Source organism: Sabethes cyaneus, chromosome 3, assembly GCF_943734655.1.
Source record: "Sabethes cyaneus chromosome 3, idSabCyanKW18_F2, whole genome shotgun sequence".
Lineage (NCBI taxonomy): Eukaryota > Metazoa > Arthropoda > Insecta > Diptera > Culicidae > Sabethes > Sabethes cyaneus.
In genome coordinates this window covers 150,964,618-150,986,710 of record NC_071355.1, presented here as the reverse complement: position 1 = coordinate 150,986,710, position 22,093 = coordinate 150,964,618, and the positions used below count along the sequence as shown (strand labels likewise).

Here is a 22,093-nt window from a genome sequence, read left to right as displayed (position 1 = left end):
CTAGTACAACGAAAGCAATTGTCTTGCCTTGTGACAAATACCTTGTATTTGATAAATTTATATCCCACAAGCATTAATTGAAGCATATACCTCAATTAACAAGCAAAATGAAGTTATATTGTGCTTAGTAGCGCAACTAATGGATCATCTACCCTATTGCAATGTTCATCGCTTGCAACAAAGTTGGCCATAGTCCCATAGCAACTGATATTTTTTTCCAGGGCCATAGATTCCAGCACCAGTTTTTGAACCAATTTTTGAACGATCAGTAAAAAATATCGCTGAGCCTTAAGAACCATAGAAACTCCTCTCTTCCAGTCGGAGCATGAAGTTTCACATACCTTGTAGGAACTATCATAGTTATCCTCCGGATTCATCTGATATCCGTTCATATTAAATACGCGCCATATTTTGAAAAGTTTTAGAATATTCATGTGACCAGAATGATCTGAAATACGTATGAACCTGTTAAGCTTAAGAGCACTTTTTACCGCTTATATGTGTACGAATTCATGCAAATGCAGCAGATTGAGAATCGCATCTAGGGCTTTCGATGAAGCTCCATGGCTCCCGTTATTGCAATGTTCCCAAATTGTTGAAGTTTTGCAAGCTTTGCTACAGCGGTAACTTCTTTTGATGTTGGCCACCACACTAACGAAGCGTACGTCAGTTTTGGTCGTATGATAGCCGTGTAGTTCCACATAATCATTTTTGGATTTCCTATTTTCTACCAATGGTTTTCGAGCACAACTCCAATGAACTAACTGCCTTGTTATCACTATGTCGAGATGTGCATTTCAGTTTAGCTTAGCGTCTAGAAATTTGACCTGTTCGCAAATTTGGATTCCTCTTTCTTCAAGCTTGAGAGGATTCAAGTTGAGTTTCCTCCTCTTTATAAATGGGACCTCACTGGGAATACCTCACTTTTACCTTTGAACGAAGATATATCTATGTTATTCGCAACATGCTCTATAAACCTAGATTAAACTTCATCAGTGCGACACTGCAGCCCAGAACTTACAACACTGATGAAAGCTATAATTTATAGCCAAAATACGCGTATCTGTGAAGATGTATGCGTCGTAGAATTAAAGGGAACCGGCCCAAAACATTTTCACGTTTACTCGTGAGTTCTACTAAAATTACCGAATCGGCTTTAACAAGCGAATGGTCGTGGGTTCGAATCAGGCCATTCGATGTCAAAGCATGACTTTAGCATGGGTTTATTTTCAGGCCCCTCTTTACCCTTCCTTCATGCTGAATTCTATATTATGCCGATAAGGCCTATTGACAGTGCAAAAAGGACTCTTATAGGTAAATGCATTGGTTAGCTGCGCCAGGGATGGCTATAATTGGGGACGGTGGACATGTGGAACGAGGTGGGTATAGTAAAGAAAGCATTGAAGGAAGGGTAAACCCAATTACACACAAGCACGCATAAAATTTAATAAGCATATTGCTCATTGGATAGCGATTATAGCAAAAAGAAATGCAGTGCGGGTCATACAGCAAACACCCGGGTGATATCATAATAGATCAACGATACTGGTCGCAGCAATGAGTCCATACAGGAAAAAATAGGTTTTACTATACATTTAGGAGTGAATTGGGCAAAATGGACTATTTTACATTTCAAATAGTATGGAATGGATGGAAGAAAAAACATTGCTGTTGAAAATCTAGGTCCCGTTTCTGCAGAAAAAGTCACGTAATTATTAGTGGAACGAATAAAAACCAGATTACCACAATAGATCTAAATGTTGGTCGCAGTGGTCTAGTTCTATAAACAAAAAAAAACAAGATTGACGATAAACAAAAAAAAACAAGATTGACGCGCTGACCATGGCTTTTTTTTTCAAATATTTACTCTCAACATTTTACCTCCCAATTGGTCGTGTTTCGTGACATTGGTCTAACACATCAGTCGTTGATTGGGTCGAAATTTTTTGGGTCGATTCCCTTTAATTCTACATCTTCACAGATACGCGTATTTCGGCTATGAATTGTAGCCTCCATCAGTGTGGTAAGTTCTAGACTGCAGTGTCGCACTGATGAAGTTTAATCCAAGGTTAGTGAAGAGTTTTAACTCACCTTTGTTTAATCTAGGTTTACAGAGAGTGTTGCGAATAACACAGATATATCTTAGTTCAAAGGTAAAAGTGAGGTAATTTATGGCGACCGTCTCTCAAAGAAACGGGACCCATTACTATATGTTTCTTTTGCTAAGTAAAAAGGTTAACAGCCATGCTGCTGTTGCTGCTGCAAATTATTGTAATAAGGTTCGTTTTTGGAGCGAATAGCATTTCCCTTGGTAAGTGAGGCAAAATGGATATCATCTATACGGACCGCTTTGTATTACATCATAAGCAACCTATTTTCAAAGCTTTGAGTTTTGCATGATTTCCCTCTGTACTTCTGTAGTACGTATATTTATGTACCATCCAAGCGAAATTACTGATACGGCGAAGGCTAACATACTAACAATTATGCATTATTATCCGCCTTTTTTGTAACTAAACGGTAAAACTTTTATTGTCCATTCGTAATAGACAGGTTCACCATTGATTAGCATCTTCTACGAGGCAGTGCAAAAGTTCTTGTAAAATGTTGGTATTGTTAAATGTCCACAGCTGAAAATTAATGCGTGAGAACATTTTGGTATAGTGATCCGCTTTTTAACAACTTCTTGCAACAATGGAAGTAGTTTTGAAGCGTTTCTTTGAGCACAAAATATTGCGGAGATTGTATGAAGCACTCTACATAGTATGCAACCCGCTACTAAATTGCTATACCTACTCCGGTCGTTGTGTAAAGATGCAATGCATTTACTGCACATGTACTTTAATCGATATCTGTTCACCGTTCGCAGGGCGACGTTTGGGAAAAAATGCATGCATAATGCATAAAAGCAGCTGTATTGATAAAAACGCATGTCTCGCCAGTCGACGACTACATTCTCTAGCTCCATACAACAGACTCTTTGTCTTTTGTCGCTGTTTGTGATATTCAGGTGAATTTCAAACTCTTGACTAAAATAAGTAGTTTCAAAGTGTAGCAAACGAGTTATGCTGCAAAAGTTATCGCAGATGCTAAACACACATTTACATTTCGTACATTTGTTACTTAAAAGTTACTTAGACTATCACCAAAATATTTACATCCCCTAATGAAATGATTTTAGATGCGTCTTTCTATCGTACTTTTGTCCCACAATCACAAAAAAAAACGAACATGCGCTTCAGCTCATGTACTATATATTGAAATTAGTACCCACTTCATTTTGTTACGATAGAACTCCTGAGTTTTATGCTTTGTATGGGTAAGTATATACAATGCAGTTTGTCCATCTTCCTCCACCCATGCCAGCTAACTATTTACCGTCTCGAAAAATAAGCTTTCAATGTCATGTGTCTGGTTCTTTGTTGCGGCGATACCGTGAAGGGAATCGTTGTTCCCATCTGAAAACAGTCAGTGGTTTGCTCTTTGATAGCATCTTTTTCACACAGACGGAATGTACCAATGATTTCACAAATCAACAGCGTTAACATATTATTTTCACTGTGGTTTGCTTCATGAAGTTGATTCTGTCGGCTAATGCTACGAACTACCTACATGGTTGATTTGCGTTATCGCTAATTTGCGACTGTATCTCATTGACTTAGGTGCAGGTCAATTCACCGAAAAAATTGTTGTTGTCCACTTGGTGATAGATTATTAGCACCATAGTGAGATAATTTATGCGAAAGTGGTTACCTACACACTAGCGTACCAAGTCATAAATAGAAGGCGAGGTACCGACCTTCCAGAAGTATGTTTTGGCCTTTTAATTTTAAACCGTATTTTAAATTACTCCTAGAATCACAGACTAAGTAGAATGGTAGATCTACTTTTACACATTTATCGCAAAAATATCAGTCGATCAGACTAAAACTAAGGACTTCCAGGTTACGCTATGAGCATTTTTTACACTAAATTTCTTAGAGAAGACAGGATACGTGCCCAAGCCTGAGCAGTGGATTAGAAACTACGTTGTAATTAGACTAACATTGGATTTGACATTAGGCCGTATGAATGAAAGAGCTAGAGCAAATGCTTCCATAAGATTCACACGGGAAAAGCAAAGCAAACTGTTTTATTCATACGGCCTATTAGATTTGAATTTGGATTTGAATTCGAACTAGGATTTGAACTTGAAATTGGATTCACTTGAACTTGAAGTTGGTATGAAATAGGACATGAAATTAGACTTTAGTTTAGATCCATTCAGATTTGAAGCTTGACATAAAATTAAATTGGATATTGGGGTTTGAATTGAGCTCAATATTGGACCTGAATTTAGACTTCAAATTTAAAACTGGACTTTTCCTCGGAATTAAACAAAAAATTGAATTTGATATTTTTCTTAAAAATTAAGCTAAAATTGGACGAGAAAAGGAATTTCAAATTGTGCTCAAAATTGGAATTAAACTTAACTTGATATTGGATTCATATTGGTATTGTAATGGCAACAAAAATTAGACTTTGAATTCAACTGAATCAATTAGACATAAAGTTGGACTTGAAACGAGACATAAAAGTTTAATTGTAGAAGAACATCAACTTAAGTTCGTAATTAGATTAAAATTAGACTTGAAATTTTGCTTGAAATTGAACTTGATTGGCATACAATTGAGGTTAATTTTGACCTATTTAGACGTAAAACTTTATATAAAATTGAGCCGAAACTTGGACTACACATTCAAATCGACGTTGGACTTAAATTTGGACTTCAAGTTGGATTTAAAATTAGACATGAAATGAAACTTTATTAAAGTGGAAGTTGCCCTTGAGATTTAATTACAAATAAGGCTTGGACTTCGGCATAAAATATGATTCAAAATGGAGTTTGAATTTTTACTGGAAATCAGACTTGAAATATGAATGGAACTGAAATTTAACTTAAAATTGGAATTAATTTGATTTGAAACTGGATCTATTTTTACGCAATTAGTTTATTTATCGTAAAAATGTCGGACTATTTAAATAAAATCTCCATACTTCCTGACTGCACCTTTGAGATATACGTTAAATTTTTTAGGGTGCCCTACGTGCCCCAGTGTGCTCATGCCTGTACACACCTTTATGACTTTAACTTCTTCTTCTTCTTTGACGAATTAAGATAGGTATATTTTGTTTTTCTAGAACTGAAGTACTCGCTTGCATTCCTTTGAGTGACTCAGTCCTTGCAATCAAATCAGATTATGAGAGGAATATGAGGCTCCTAGTGCTTGACTCTTTACCCCTCAAAGATCACAGTCAGCAGTTTTGTTAGTAGCACATACTTTATTAGACACAGAGTAGTATTAGACTGGGATTCGCCTTGATTAGTGATGCGATCGAATTTTTTAACCTTATATGCTACACCTGATTTAAATGTGGTGAAATATTTTAAATTACGACAACAATGTATTTAACTATTCAGTAGTTCCACGAAAAAAACTATAACAAAATTAGAAAGTGCTTCGATTTTGTACAAACCTTTAAAAATACATAACTTTTGAATCACTGAACCAATTTTTCAAAAATTCATAATAGTGCTATTTTTGGTTTATGAAATACAATTTCTAAAAGAATTTTGATAATGCAATGGTGACTCAGCTCCATTATCGCTCTGGAAATTCGCATAATGCAGGCTTGCTTATTTGAACCTCACCCCTGCCAGGGACTACCTCCCTTTTATCAATTTCTCTCCGCTCCGCTAATTCCCTTGTGTCAAGGAGCATGTATGCCAAGCTTAATCAATTTCGATTGAGATGGGAAATCAGTGATTATAGTCAAATCTGTTAGTCATCGCCACACTCACAGACATGATCTGTACAGTTCATGACAAACAGCAAATCTTTAGCTTTAGTCACAAGTTCTTGTTGTCTTATCAATACTCAGCAGTTGATTACTGTTTTACTTTTTACCTAGCTGCGAGACAAAGGTTACTCATGTTTGTATTGAGATTGCACTGCACACAACCGATCGTCTGTATCTGTTATATTTCTCAACACAATCAAGGTTGTCATAATCTAACATCACAGATCGCGCCAAAGTACTTGTCACTTACAAGTAGTTAAGGTAATGAATCTGAATTTGATCGCTCTTATGTTCATGATAGATAGAAGCGATTTTTTCCATCTCTGGTTTCGAAGCAATAAAATTGAGGACGATGAAATATGCACAATAGGGAATTTTTTAGTTTTGAAAGTACCATTAATTACACGAAGAACCTAATTGATACCTATCATTTAACTAACATGCAAAATGTCTGTTACCTAGATATTTTTCCTTAGTTACTAATAAACCACTGTTCAAGAAACATCATTTTCGTTATTCGTCCATAGACTTAGTGTTGCTCGCTAATTTGAGCTTTAACTATCGTGAGAGTCAGCATAATGTTTGTATCTTGCGAAAATCTATAGAATTAATAATGTTTTACTCATTGACTTACTTACTTACTTAATTGGCCTAACGTCTTATGACAAGGCCTGCGAAGTATAATTTCTCCATCTGTTTCGGTCCATGGCAACTGATCTCCAGTTCCGCGGGCACGCAGTGCTCGCCAGATCTCGCTCCACCTGGTCTTGCCACCTCGCTCGCTGTGCCCCTCTTCGTCTTGTTCCTACCGGATTCGATGCGAAAACCATTTTTGCAGGATAGTTGTCCGACATTCTAGCAACATGTCCTGCCCAACGTATCCGTCCAGCTTTAACCACTTTCTGAATACTTGGTTCGCCGTAGAGACGCGCGAGCTTGTGGTTCATTCTTCGCCTCCATACACCGTTCTCTTGCACTTCGCCAAAGATACTTCTTAGCACCCGCCGTTCGAAAACTCCGAGTGCTCGTAGGTCCTCTTCTAGCAGTGTCCACGTTTCGTGCCCGTAGAGGACAACCAGTCTAATTAGCGTTTTGTACAGTGTGCACTTTGTACGCGGGCTCAAATTGTTCGACCGCAAGTGTTTGTGGAGTCCGTAGTAGGCCCGACTTCCGCTGATAATACGTCTTTTAATCTCACGGCTGGTACTGTTGTCCTCTGTTGCCAATGAGCCAAGGTATACGAACTCGTCGACTACCTCGAACTCATCCCCGTCGATTACCACGGTACTGCCCAAGCGAGCCCTGTCGCGCTCGGTCCCGCCCGCCAGCATATACTTCGTTTTAGACGTATTTATCTTCAATCCAATCTTCTCTGCTTCGCGTTTCAGTCTGGTGTACTGATCTTCCACCGCCTCAAATGTTCTGCCGACAGCATCCACGTCGTCAGCAAAGCAGATAAATTGACTGGATTTATTGAAAATCGTGCCCTGCATTTCGATCGCCGCTCGCCTTATAACACCTTCAAGCGCAATGTTGAGTAGCAGGCAGGAAAGACCATCTCCTTGTCGAAGTCCCCTGCGAGATTCGAATGGGTCCGACAATCCACCTGAGATTCTCACACAGCACTGGATCCCATCCATCGTAGCCATGATAAGTCTAGTAAGCTTACCCGGAAAACCGTTTTCGTCCAGAATTTTCCATAGCTCTTGTCTGTTTACGCTATCATATGCGGCTTTGAAATGGATGAACAGGTGGTGCGCTGGGACTCGGAATTCGCGGCACTTCTGGAGGATCTGCCGCAGGGTGAAGATTTGGTCCGTTGTAGACCGACCCTCCATGAAACCGGCCTGGTAACTTCCCACAAATCTATTGGCTATTGGCGATAGTCGATGAAAGAGGACTTGGGGCAGCACTTTGTAGGCGGCATTCAGGATAGTGATAGCTCGGTAGTTCTCACAATCCAGCTTATCACCTTTCTTGTAGATAGGGCAGATAACCCCGTCTTTCCACTCCTCCGGTAGTCGTTCCGTATCCCAAATCTTGACAATCAATTGATGCAGACAGCCGGCCAACTTGTCCGGGCCCATTTTAATAAGTTCCGCTCCAATGCCATCCTTTCCCGCTGCTTTGTTGGTTCTTCAGCCGCTGGATGGCTTCTTTAACTTCCCTTATCGATGGGGGTGGCACATCTTCGTCGCTTGCTGCACCAATGTGGTCACTTCCTCCGCTATCATGGTCTTCCGCCTGCACGCCATTCAGGTGTTCATCATAGTGCTGCTTCCACCTTTCGATCACCGCACGGTCGTCAGTTAAGATACCTCCTTCTTTATCTCTACACATTTCGGCCCGCGGCACAAAACCTTTGCGAGATTTGTTGAGTCTTTGATAGAACTTCCGTGTGTTGTGAAAGCGGTACAGCTGTTCGAGTTCTTCGCACTCCTTCTCCTCTTGGTGGTGCTTTTTCTCCTTGAAGAGTCGGGTTTGCTGCCTCCGCTTCTGTTTGTATCGCTCCACATTCTGACGGGTGGCTCTACGCAGCATTTGTACCCGTGCTGCGTTCTTCTCAGCCAATATCTGCTGGCATTCCTCGTCAAACCATTCGTTACGTCGATTCGGTGCCACACTGCCTAGGACGTTCTCCGCTACGCTGTTAATGGCTGTTTTCACGGCATTCGAACAGTCCTCAAGAGGAGCTTCATCCAGCTCACCCTCTTCCGGCAGCGCGGTTTCGAGAGATAACGCGTAGTTTTCGGCGACCTCCGGTTGCTTCAGTCGCGCTAGATTATACCGTGGCAGGCGGCGGTATCGTATGTTGTTCACAACAGATCGTTTTTGACGTATCCTCACCATCACTAGGTAGTGATCCGAATCAATGTTAGCGCCCGGATAGGTTCTGACGTCGATAATGTCTGAAAAGTGCCGACCATCTATCAGAACGTGGTCGATTTGTGATTCTGTCTGGTTGGGTGATCTCCAGGTGTACCGATGGTAGAGGTTATGCTAGAAGAAGCTACTACGTATGGCCATGTTCTTGGAGGCGGCGAAGTCGACAAGTCTTAGGCCGTTTTCGTTCGTTTGCGGGTGGGCGCTGAACCGTCCAATCACCGGTTTGAATTCCTCCTCCTGACCAACCTGAGCATTACAGTCCCCGATGATAATTTTGATATCATGTCTTGGGCAGCGGTCGTATTCACGCTCCAGCTGCGCGTAGAATTCGTCTTTGTCATCATCGGTACTTCCGAGGTGAGGGCTGTGCACGTTAATTATGCTTATATTGAAGAATCGGCCCTTGATTCTTAATCTTCACATTCGGGGGTTGATCGGCCACCACCCGATCACCCGCTTCTGCATCTCGCCCATCACTATAAAAGCTGTGCCCAGCTCGTGTGTATTGCCGCAGCTCTGGTAGATGGTATGACCATCTCTATACGTACGTACCATCGTTCCTTTCCAGCATACCTCCTGCAGCGCTACGATGTCGAACTTGCGGCTCTTCACTTCTTTAGAAAGCACTCATTTACTCATTGAAGATCGATTGATTTTGGATGCAACATCTCTCCTGTCGACGGTGGTAGCCCAGTACGGAATCTTAGCCAAAGCTGAATATTAGTTGACCCTAGTCACATCCGTTCGTATATTTAGATTTAGGATTTTACTTTAACTTTAAGTTATGGTTATAGCTCACCTGCTTCTAATTTGTAGATGTATAGTTCATTAATTAAGTAATAGGTTGAACCACTATTATACGGATACGCTAGTGTTAGGTACAAATAGGTTAGGAATGATAGTTACAATCTTTCACTTAATGTTCTCAACGCTAACTTAAATGCTAAAAGTTTAGCATTTAAGGCTATTCGTTAGTTAGCTAGTATAAGCAAATAGGTTAACGATTACTTTTAATTAGTTTCCCGGTAATTTTTAGATAGATTAAGTTGATTTAGATCAATTTTGAGTAAATTTAAGAAATCGCCGCTAATAGTACACTGGTTTGTTATTATTCTGTTCTATTGTACATCAAGATCGGACAGAATAGTCCGCTTTGTCCTTCGATCGCGGAACGATCCCTTGCATGCTGACTGGTGTGGTTGATCTGTCAGTGGCGTAGGTTTGAGATGCGTGCAGTCGCCTATCATTTCGACGGGGCGCAATTGACAGAACCAGTTGATCATGATCTTGAGGAGGAAAAAGCGCCAAAAGGAGGACAGAGATCGTGAAGAATTAGAACAACTATTTATTCCGAGCTAATGACACGTGCAAGTTTTAGGATAAGGTGAACCAAACTCGTAAGGGCTACATATCGACATGTGTAGGGACGAGGGAGGGAATATAATCACAAACGAGCGCGAAGTGGTCGACAGCTATAAGCAGCACTTCAATGACGAATTTGCAAATTTGGAAGCGGAACGAAAGTTAACCTAACCTAGAAGTGCCCATGGAAGATAATAATGTCCCAGCACCTGATCTGAAAGAAGTCAAACGAGAAATTGGGTTAATTTAAGACCAACAAAGTCGCTAGTAAGGATCGCCTACCGGCAGAGTTTTATAAACATGGTCGAGAAACGTGAACGTGGAGTGATTTACCCCATGTACAAAAAGGGTGATCGTGGAAGTGGTAGTAGTGGTACATGAGTTCGTGTATTTGAGATCGCTGGTGACCGCGGAAAACAACACTAGTAAACAGATTCAGCGGCGCATTTAAGAGGGAAATCAGGCCTACTTTGCCCGTCGCAAAACAATACGATCAGGAAGTATACACTACCGTACGAAACTGACAATGTACAAAACTCTATTAGACCGGTAGTTCTTAACGAACTTGAAGCCGTGACACTGCTCACGAAGGACATACGCGCCCTTGCTGTGTTCGAGCGGTGCTACGGAGTACCTACTTACAAACTAAAAGTGGAGTGTGGCGGAGGCAAACGAAATTGGGCAATGAGTGGCCCAAGATCGAGTTGAATGGAGACGACTGCTTACAACAGCATGAGCTACACCGGTTCTATGCTACTGACGACGACGAAGACACAGCAGATTAGCGTAAAATATCTAATATCATTTCCATAATAGTATTACACTCAAGTCGCTTTTTACACAAAGGATACGTCCCGCATAAATCAAAACCGCGTAAATTCCAAAATTCGCGTAAAAAAACAAAATTTCGCGTAAAAAAACTTTGTGGATTTCAACACTACGTGAAAAAATAGACGTTGATGCTGACAACACAAAAAAGGGCCCGGCGTAGAGTGTTATACGCTACTAAGCGACCAGATGAATTACCCAAAAAAAGGATATTAGAATCGATGTTTTTGCAAACCACTTCATATCACCAGCGATTCAAAAGTAATATAAAGAATTAGCAGCATTTAACTGTGCCTGTTACGATAAAGCAAATGGAACCCTCGTTCATTTTTGTATGACACCATTGCTTGCCTTTGAGTGTGATTCCTCCGTAAGAATGAAATCTATCTATACCTATAAAAATGGATTTCTGTTTGTCTGTCTGTCGGTATGTTCCTTATAGAATCGAAAACTACTGAACCGATCGGCGTGAAAATTTGCATGTAGGGGTATTTAGGGCCGGGGAAGGTTCTTATGATAGTTAGAGATCCCTCCCCCCCTAAGAAGGGAGGCTCCCATACAAATGAAACATAAATTTCTGCATAACTGGAGAACTAATCAAGCGATTGGAACCGAACTTGGCATGTGGGTGTTTTTAAAGGCAACATTTTTTTCTATCGTGAATTGAGACCCCTCCCCTCTTTAGGAAGAAAATTTTGACCCCTCCCCCTTTTAGGAGGGGGGGCTCCCATACAAATGAAAAACCAATTCCTCATAACTCGAGAACTAATCAAGCAAATGGAACCAAATTTGGCATGTGGGGGATTTTGGAGGCATGAACTTATTTTATGATGGTTAGAGACCTCCTGTGGTAGGGGGATAAGAACTCTTATACAAAAAAACAGAAATTTTTGCGTAACTCAAAAACATTCAGGGTGAGACGGCCGCGAGTGTTGCCGGCGACTCGAGATTGTGACAAAGGTCATCCGAAATTCACGATTTATGTACAACATAGTTAAATTTGTGGCAATACGAAGTTTTTCGGGTCAGCTAGTTAAAATATCAAAATGTCTGGCCCTTACAATTTCATGGGGAAACAAAAAGCGTGATTTAATAATTTCACATATGTCGATATTTTCATCTTTTTACAGAAAGCCTACATAGTACCAGAAGATGAAATCTCCAAGAAGCTGCCCAAAGAGATTCTTTTGCGTATTTTATCCTATCTCGACGTAACCTCGCTGTGCCGATGCGGACAGGTATGTTGTCTGCCGGTCTATCGATAAACAATTTGCATCAATTTAGTCTTCCAGGTATCCCGATACTGGAATATACTGGCGCTGGATGGGTCGAACTGGCAGAAGATTAACTTGTTCGATTTTCAACGGGACATAGAGGTAGCAATTTCGCAGATCGATCAATTCTGTCCGAGTATGTAGTAATGTTTCTTTTTCACACCACCGTCATAGGGTCTCGTGATCGAAAACATCTCATTGCGGTGCGGTGGTTTCCTGAAGTATCTCTGTCTACGTGGCTGCCAATCGGTGGGTAGTCAATCAATACGAACTCTTGCTCAACACTGCCATAATATAGAACATTTGGACTTGGCCGAGTGCAAGAAAATTACCGACGTTGCCATACATCCGCTCAGCAAGTTCTGCACTAAACTCACCGCCATCAACCTCGAATCCTGTTCGCAAATTACGGACTGCAGCCTGAAGGCTCTCTCGGATGGATGTCCGGTAAGTTTAGTTGTTCTTTGTTTGCTTGCACCAAATCGTTAATTACTCCTTGCTACCACAGAACTTAACTGAAATCAATGTATCATGGTGCAATCTGATTACGGAAAACGGTGTCGAAGCGATCGCGAGAGGCTGCAATAAAGTTAAAAAGTTTAGCAGTAAAGGTAAACTTTGTTGGATATTATACAGTGGAATCTCGAAAAAGTCAATCGAAATGAGATTAGAATTGTCCCGTACACTATCAGTTGGCTGCAATATCCGTCTTTGCTTTAGTTTAGACGAAAGACAATGTTCAAAAATACTGTTACAGCTTATTTCGTTTCACTGAAATGTACGCCGCCTTGAAATGAACATACATATCTGACCTGATTTTTAAATAGATTCTAACTGCAAATGAGATATTCTCTTCGTGTCTCGTCTCTTACGTCTATCACGACGCTACAAATACACTTCACGGTATCTTTTTTGCACGATATGATTGCTGGCGTCATATGCTAGCTAATCGTTAAGAAAAAAATTGCATTGAAATGCTTTCATGAAGCCGTAATAGACGGACATAAGGGAGACATGAAGAGAATCTCTCATTTGTAGTTAGGACATATTCAAAATTCAGGCGAGATATGTATAATGAATCTGCAAGCTGTACTTCCCAAACTTATCTAGGATTTATCGCATTACTATACAGAAACTTTATGTATTTTCTGCAGGTTGCAAACAGGTAAACGACAGAGCAGTAATCGCCTTGGCACTTTTCTGTCCTAACATAGAGGTTTTAAATCTACACAGCTGCGAAGTAAGTAGCTATTGACAGTTTAACGCACAGAATAACATTTCAAAAAAAATCTCCACTTTGTAGAGCATAACAGACGCATCAGTGTCGAAGATAGCGGAGAAGTGCATTAACTTGAAGCAACTGTGTGTGTCCAAATGTTGCGAGCTCACCGATCAAACGTTGATTGCACTTGCAACGTATAACCACTACTTAAATACGCTAGAAGTGGCCGGTTGTACTCAGTTCACCGATTCAGGATTCATAGCGCTAGCAAAGGTGATTTTTTTTTCGTATTAAAAACAACGAATATGTGTGTGACTTCCCCGGTTATTTCTCACCTTAGAACTGTAAATACTTGGAACGAATGGATCTGGAAGAATGTAATCTTATTACTGACGCGACATTGTTCAATCTGGCCGTAGGCTGCCCTAGCTTAGAGAAATTGGTAAGTTAATGACAACACGTTATTTGTTTTCTTCTTTGGGTATATGTTGAACTACTATAACTAGAAACACTAGCATAGTATAGGTTTTAATTTAGGCTTTTTTTTATAATATTTGATCATATATATAACGGTTCATACGACGACTGGATCATTAGATCACTGCACAGTAGTGCCGAATCGCAAAAACGCGATCATTATGCTACTTTAGACGCCGAACGAAAATGACCATTTATAGAATGCTGACCAGAACGGTAATTCCCTACAACCATGAGACAGAGACCATACTCGCGAAGGACCGGCGCGATCAGCAACGGATCAGAGTTTTCGAATGGAAAATTTCTGCGCACCGTCAACGGTGGGCTATAATTGGGAGAATAAGTTTGGAGAGGGAGAATAATCCACGCTCTATGTTAGTTGTTTAGGGACCATCCACCGTTTACGGAAAATAATATAAATCTATCGGATCTAAAGTCCGTCTAATCGAAAAATATTCAAGTTGATGAAGACAGAAAACGTAATTTAGGATGCAGCACAGATTGCCAGATATTGCATTACACTGCACTGGTCACACAGCAAAGTGTGAGTAAGTGTATGTGGCGTTCGGAGCTGGTCAGAATAATGTTCCAATATTTTTTGTGACAGTATATGTTTTGTCATGAAACCGTATCCATTTTGACTACTTTATTTACAACATTTATCTTTCATACAATCAATCCCGAGTGTGCTGACTTTTTAGTTCTTTAGTTACTTTAGAGAACTGATGCGAATATTTATTAGGCAACTAGCTGATTGTCTGATCTTACCCGGGGCCCCTTTGTTTCTCAGTCACTTGTACATCTGTTATTATAACGCTAATTCTCATAATGCAAGAAACAAAACCACTTGTAAGTCCGTCTTCTCCTCGGTAATCTCAATAAATAGACACAAAGCTTTTTTACGTTTTTGAACCTCTTCCTTGTTAACGGCCATCCTATTCCCCCTTTCAGAAATCCAGCCAGTTATACAACTGCCATAGTTCGAAATGCAAGAAAAACGCATCCCTTTAACCGTTTGAACCTTCCTCGCCCTTTGCCGGCCCCCAGTGCTGATTCCCTTATGTCAAGAAACACGTGTGCTAAGTTTGGTGGAGAACGGTCAAGGTGTTCTGGAGTTATGGCGGAACATACAAACAAATAAGCACTACTTACTTACTTAGTTGGCTTGCCGTCCTTAGACAAAGCCTGTTGAACAAAGTTTCTCCATGTAACTCGGTTGAGGACTACCGCTCTCCAATTCCTCGCTCCACCTGGTCTAATCATCTTGCTCGCTACGCCCGGATTTGAGTCGAACACCAGCTTTGCAGGGTTCATGGTTCATCGTGCGCTTCCATACTCCGTTCTCCTGTACGCCGCCGAAGATCGTTCTTAGCACTCGTCGTTCGAAAACTCCGAGCACTCGCGGGTCCTCCTCGAGCATTGTCCATGTTTCATGCCCGTACAGAACAACCCGTCTAATAAGCGTGTTGTACAGGGTGTACCTTGTACGGAAACTTAGTCTGCTCGACCGCTCCGAATCTCACGGCTGGTATCATCGTCCGCCGTTACCAGTGAGCTAAGGTAGACAAATTCGTCGACTACCTCAAACTCATCGCCGTCGATCAATATACTACTGCCCGAGCGGCGTTGTTCGGCCTCGGTTCCGCTGGCCAGCATGTACTTTGTTTTAGACGTATTTACCTTTAACCGAATCTTCTCTGCTTCGCGCTTTAGTCTGGCGTATTGTTCAGCCACCGCCACAGATGTTCTGCCGATAATCTCCATGTCATCGGCAAAGCAGACGAATTGACTAGAGTTGTTGAATATCGTGCCCCGCCGTCAACTTTTGAAGAAGATCATCAACTATTAAAGACCACAGTAGAGGTGATATTACGCCTCCTTGTGGGCAACCTTTTACTGCTCTAATGCTTATAGATGAGCTTCCAAGGCTTGCTGATATCTCCCTTTTTGATAACATTGCGCTAATCCAGTCGATAATGGATATATCGAAACCACATTTCGTCATAGTCGTAATCATTGAATTATGAGATGAATTATCAAATGCGCCTTCTATGTCAAGTAGGGCTGTCTAACCGGTAGTACCGGTAGTACCGAAACCGGTAATACCGGCCAATTTTTGGATACCGAAATACCGGTTTTGGAAAGGCAAAAAACCGGTATTTCCGGTATTTTCTAATCTGAACTAAATTTGATAGAAGATTATAAAACTTTTAGAAAAACAAATTGGTGTTAATGCAGACAAGATTCTTTGACTACTAACAATGAAGAGAGTGAAATTGTGGGTCAAATAATTATAGCTCTTGAACCCGTTTAAGGCACAGGAGCATCTTTCCTGTAAAAATGTTTTATGGTATGAGAAAGACGTCGCGTTTCAATTTATTTTTGAACAACTTGATATTTAAAAGCCACAAAATTATTCGAAGCTCTCAAATAAAGAATTTAGGAAACAAGATCAGTGCCCAGAAACGTCACTTACAATAGTATGTTGTTTTCTAACTATGAAGTAATGAAGCTTCAGTTTTAACTGAAGCAGCACCGCTTCATTTCAAAATTGGCTTCAATCAGCGTCATTGAAACGATTGTTAGATCATCATGACGACCGGTTTTAAAGTTTCATTTGTATTTCTCTATCAAAGGCCAGCCACTTTGAATGCAATTGAATTGATTTTGAGTAACATGTCCATTTAACGCATATTATGATTAAACTACTCAACATCGACAAATCGTGCCTGAGACTGTGTCATTTGACACAGTCTCTAGCTTCAGGTGAAGTTTGCTAGAAATGTTCTGTTCAACAAATGAAACAAGTCACTTCATGTGTGAAGCGAAGGTAAGAGAAGGCAGCTTTATTTATTTGTTTCGATAATGCCGGGCCCTGATCAGAATACGGAGACCTTTGCACCTTTTGAGTATTCTTGCCATCAAAGGATCTGCCAGGAAAGAATTTGAAATATTTTTCAAGTCTTTCTAGTGATACATTGAACAAGGAGATGAAATCTGCATCCCACTATCTTAGAATAGTGGGAATGATAACAAAGAAGAGAAGATATCTGTGAAGGATTATAAAGAGGATGACGCTATGCAAGAGTTCCGGTTTGGAGATGGAGGAAAAATTCGTGACTGTAGGAGACCGGGGCATTAATTATGCTGTAAACTTCAATACAAGATATTTGTAAATAATTAAAAGCAGGTTTCCCTACTTTAAATTTGAAGAAATGAAAGGAAAATTCCTGATGCGCTTAGAGCCCTTCGTCAGACATCGATAAAAGCGGAAGTTTTTTCAATTGTTGGAAGCGTTGGTAATAAAATTCGTTCTAGTAACGGAAATACATCGCTTAGAGTATTATATCTGCTTAAATTCTACTTTAATAAGCAACAATGCTGAAGCTAAAGTTTGAAAATAAAAAGATTTACTGAAAAACATCAACATTTCTAATGATTTCGGATAATCTACTAATACCGGTATTTTACCGGTACTACCGGTATTTTCTATGCCAATACCGAAATACCGGTTTTCACCAAAAGCGCCCAATACCGACAGCCCTAATGTCAAGGAAGGCACCTAGTGAAATTTCTTTCGCTTCAAAAGACTTTTCTATTTTTTTTACAACAGTTTGTACTGCTGTTATTGAAGATTTGCCTTCTTGATATGCGAATTGATATTCGCTCAAAGGATCTTTGGCTAAATATGATGATTTTATATGATGGAACCATCCTAGCGCTCCGGTTTTATGGTGAAACTAGAGGACCCGGCGCGCGTTGCTACGCCATTCTAAAAAGGGGGTACATGCATAATCCTGAAGATTTGATTAATTGTAATCTTGCAACCAAAAGCTTTCTTTTTGACAACCCAAGATATTCCTAAATCATGCCGCAAATTTCTAATCCAACGCATCAGCATTTGTGACTCGAGCAGCAAGTCCAACGTAACGATTTGCGATTACTAACCCTTAAAATGGTAATGTTGACAAAATCGTAATAAAATATCAGTGCAGTTCGATTGAAATCAGTTGAAAACTGGTCAGAAACCATAAACTAAGTGTAATCTCAACATTATTTTCTTCATATTTTCATTTCAACAATGTATTTTCTCTTCAATTTTGTTTTTAAAATAAGTATCATATCATCTTACTTTTATTTAATATGACCCATTATCTAGGCTTCACCGATTTATTTTTAAAAATTTTGTTCCAAATTTCTCTTATATTTTAGTACGGACGGCAACACTCACGAGTTCGAATATTTTTTGAATATTGCATTGTTTAATTTGTATGAGAGCCCTCCCCCCTTCCAGACGGGAGAGGAATCTCAATACGCCATAGAAAAAAAGTCTCCAGTAACCCCCAAATAATTAATAATTGCTTTATTAATAGTCGAGTTATGGAGAAATTTGTGTTTTATTTGAATGGAAGCCACCTCTTAGAAGAAGGTTTCTCAATCTACCATAGAAAAAAAATTCTACCTCCAAAAACCTTCACATGCCACATTTGGTTCCATTTGCTTGATTAGTTCCCGAGTTATAAAGAAATTTGTGTTTCATTTCCCTCCCTTCTAGAGGGGGAGGGGTCTCAAACAACTATAGAAAAAAATCCAGTCTCTAGAAACCCCCACATGCCAAATATGGTTCCATTTGCTTGATTAACTGTCAAGTTATGAAGAAATTTTGTTTTTTTTTTGCATAGAAGCCCCCCTCTTAGAGGAAGGAGGGTTCTCAATTTACCATAGAAAAAATTTCTGCCTCCAAAAACTTTCACATGCCAAATTTGGTTCCATTTGCTTGATTAGTTCCCGAGTTATAAAGAAATTTGTGTTTCATTTGTATGAGAGCCCCCCCTCTAGAGGAAGGAGGATTCTCAATCTACCATAGAAAAAATATCTGCCTCCGAAAACCTTCACATGCCAAATTTGGTTCCATTTGCTTGATTAGTTCCCGAGTTATGAAGAAATTTGTGTTCCATTTGTATGGGAGCCCCCCCTTCTAGAGGGGGGAGGGGTCTCAAACTATGCTAACAACATTCCTCGCATCAAACGCAATGTATATGCCAAGTTTCACCAAAATCTGTCGAGCGGTTTGCGAGTCTATACCGGACACACGAACAGCATTTCATTTTTATATATATAGATGTACAGTCATATTCACGTCTCTCGTTACCTCCCCTTCACCCCTGTTGGTTCCATTCCAGTCAGCTCCCCCTTCTGTGGCGTAGCCAACTATACGTTTTTTTGCTCTCTAAAAATCCATATATCGGAAGAGAAACAAAGCCATTTTTTCATATATGTATCACTCCTCGACGGACCTCCCTCCATAACCCCTCCCACCGCCTTCTTGTCTCTCAGCCACATGCGCAACTACAATCGGTCTAAATAATAGAGAAACGCAACCCCTTTTACTTATTTGGACATCTTCCCCCTTGTTAGTGACCACCCCCTAAAAATGCATAATGTCTGTCGGTTTTATAACCCTAGAGCATCGTGTTTTTTTAGTTTAAAATTCGCAAATTCTCCTCTTCAAGGATTGTCAACGGCCCCCATCTCTGAAGATTGCAACTGCACACATAAACTTAACAAAAGTAATTATATTAGTTTGGTTAGACGATTTTTATTGATGTAGAAGCACGACAACATAAATTATGTTTGTACTTTTAAAAAGCAGAAGAATAAATTAGAAGGAGTAATTGTCAATATCGCGCGCACGCAGGGAATGGGGTTTCGAATCCACTTAGGTATATGTGATTATCTTTTCCGAAAGGGGTTTAAACTTTTGTAGACATTTAAGAGAAAAACTCCATAGGTAAATGTCGCAATAAAATAGCAATTGCAATTCAAAATTAGACATGATTCGGCATTTTGATATGTCTTAGTTCTATAGTTACTATGTATTTCTATTCGTAGACGCTGTCTCACTGCGAACTGATAACTGACGAAGGAATTCGGCAGCTGGCTGCCGGAGGTTGCGCTGCCGAAAGTTTATCCGTCCTCGAGCTGGATAACTGTCCACTAATAACTGACGCAACACTCGAACATTTAATATCCTGTCACAATCTGCAGAGGATAGAGCTCTACGACTGCCAACTAATATCTAGAAATGCTATTCGCAAACTTAGGGTGAGGTTTTTTTTAAAGGTTAACCTGTCTGTGCAAAAATAACCATGCAATTATTTCAGAATCATCTACCAAACATTAAAGTGCACGCCTATTTTGCTCCTGTGACACCACCACCGACCACAACCGGACCGCGACCAAGGTATTGTCGTTGTTGCGAGATTCTCTGAGATCAGGCGATCGGCTTAGCCAGAAAGGTTCTCTGTAGGAGTAGAGATGACTGATATTTATACCTATAATCTTAATTGAGATACAAGACACGAACATGCTTCAGCAGCATGGTGCAAATCAACTCACGAAGAAAATGTAATAATTGGAACACACGCTAATAATAAATAGTTATTCTTCGTTCTTCAGGATACGAGCAGTGTAACACATTGAACGATAATAATCTATTCTAATCATCATCGATGTATGGTCGTAGAAAACATCCATGTGAAAACAATTCCAAAGCCAGCAAAACAATCTTTTTCTTTTATTACAAACTTTTTTTGCACAGAACATTACCACGAGCAGTTGTAATAAACATGTATATCAACCAGTGCAAAACCAGGCTAACATTTATCAATTGCAAATAAAATTGATATTTTTCGAAAATAAACCACCAGCTAGCTAGCAAATTTGGATCTTCGCACGACTCTTCTTTATTTTATGTTTAAAAACAGCAGAACTGGAAGCAAAACTAAGGGGCAACCATTAACATGTGTTCAATTAGTAGTGAATGAGAACAGCACGTTAAAGAATAACTGGAAATAATACGAAATATTTGCATTGTTAACGAGTGAATTTAGTAAAAAAAAAGCTTGGCATTTGAAACAACTAGAGAGCAAATAATTTTTTTCCTAATGACGCTAAAAATTGCGGCTTGCTGTACGGCCGCCCTTAGTGCGATAAGTCAGTGAATGCTAAATCACACTAAAAATCATCAACGGCAAACAATAACTTTAGACGTAATTACATTAGTCGTATCACAATATGTATTAATAATCGAATCAAAATGTGACGGTTACGTGGATCACACGTTAGCACAGGATGCAATCAGGAAAGTTACTGAATTGGACAGCAAAGAAAACAAGCGTGAGAATGTGATAAAATTTTGAGAGTAAATAGTTGTGATTAATGTCCGGTGTCAGCTGAAAGCGAAAATGGTGTTGTACACGTGGGAATATTTTACCTTTGGTATGTTGCTAGAGGCCTGAGAAAACGTGGCGTGTTGATTAGAGAAGGCAAAGAAACGAACATTTTCATGTAAAACGCAAGCGAGACGCTGATTTGATTGTGATCTATACATAAATACATTAAAATATATTTACGATGGTAAACCGTATGGTGACACATTAGAAAAAAAAATTGAATAAAAATAAATTTTACATAAAAAATTGTGCCCTTTTAACTTAATTCTGAATTGAGTACCGTATTTCGGGGTATGTACGATAGCTTGTCTTGTCATTAAAATGTTTTAACCATAGTTGAAAAGAACAGGAAATAAAGGCAAAACTTCATCATCGGAATGGCATTCTTCAAATCTGCCTCTTTGCTCAGATAGCTCAGATTCAGGTGTTCCGAACCCATTCCGGATCCTTTTTATCAAGCCCTCCCATCCCATCTCAACACCGAGTCCATTTCCAAGCTTATCCTTCATGACGACGACTCAAAGTTTCGACCGAGTTACTTATCCATTTCGTTCTGCTGGCGGAATCAAGAAAACGATCCTCCTTCGGTCAAAAAGAAAATCGTAAGGATCAAGAATAAGGTTATTCATATTTTGGACAATTTGAATAAAAAATCAGCATTCGTGCAGGCCGAAGAAGAAACACCGAAAAATAGCAACAGCATTATACCCCCAGCTGTTGTTGTCGAACCCGAACCGTACCGTACCAGGTATGGACGTCGTGTAAGGATTCCCCGCGAATATTGGAAAAATTGACCACAATTAATCTTCTCCACATACGTGAGCACTCAATCCGATCACACTACTCGATCATACTATAGTAGACACAATAGGTACCTTGTACCTACCACAAAAGTTGTACAAAGAATTTTAGTTTTATATAGACACTCGATCACGATAGTCGCCTCCGTGTTCAATCTTTACAGCGCT

At 39.9% G+C, this 22,093-nt stretch overlaps 1 protein-coding gene across 1 annotated transcript in view; it reads left to right on the top strand.

Moving 5' to 3' along the window:
• Positions 1 to 21,357, top strand: part of LOC128744100 (F-box/LRR-repeat protein 20) — a 69,842-nt gene extending 48,485 nt beyond the window's left edge. Inside the window, exons 2-10 of the mRNA XM_053840879.1 lie at positions 12,048 to 12,155; positions 12,210 to 12,293; positions 12,366 to 12,638; positions 12,700 to 12,802; positions 13,346 to 13,431; positions 13,495 to 13,686; positions 13,754 to 13,855; positions 19,783 to 19,995; positions 20,055 to 21,357. Of these exons, the coding sequence (XP_053696854.1) occupies positions 12,048 to 12,155; positions 12,210 to 12,293; positions 12,366 to 12,638; positions 12,700 to 12,802; positions 13,346 to 13,431; positions 13,495 to 13,686; positions 13,754 to 13,855; positions 19,783 to 19,995; positions 20,055 to 20,162 (1,269 nt within the window). The 3' untranslated portion in view covers positions 20,163 to 21,357. The remainder of the gene's footprint in view (positions 1 to 12,047; positions 12,156 to 12,209; positions 12,294 to 12,365; positions 12,639 to 12,699; positions 12,803 to 13,345; positions 13,432 to 13,494; positions 13,687 to 13,753; positions 13,856 to 19,782; positions 19,996 to 20,054) is intronic.
• The last annotated feature ends 736 nt before the right edge of the window (positions 21,358 to 22,093 follow it).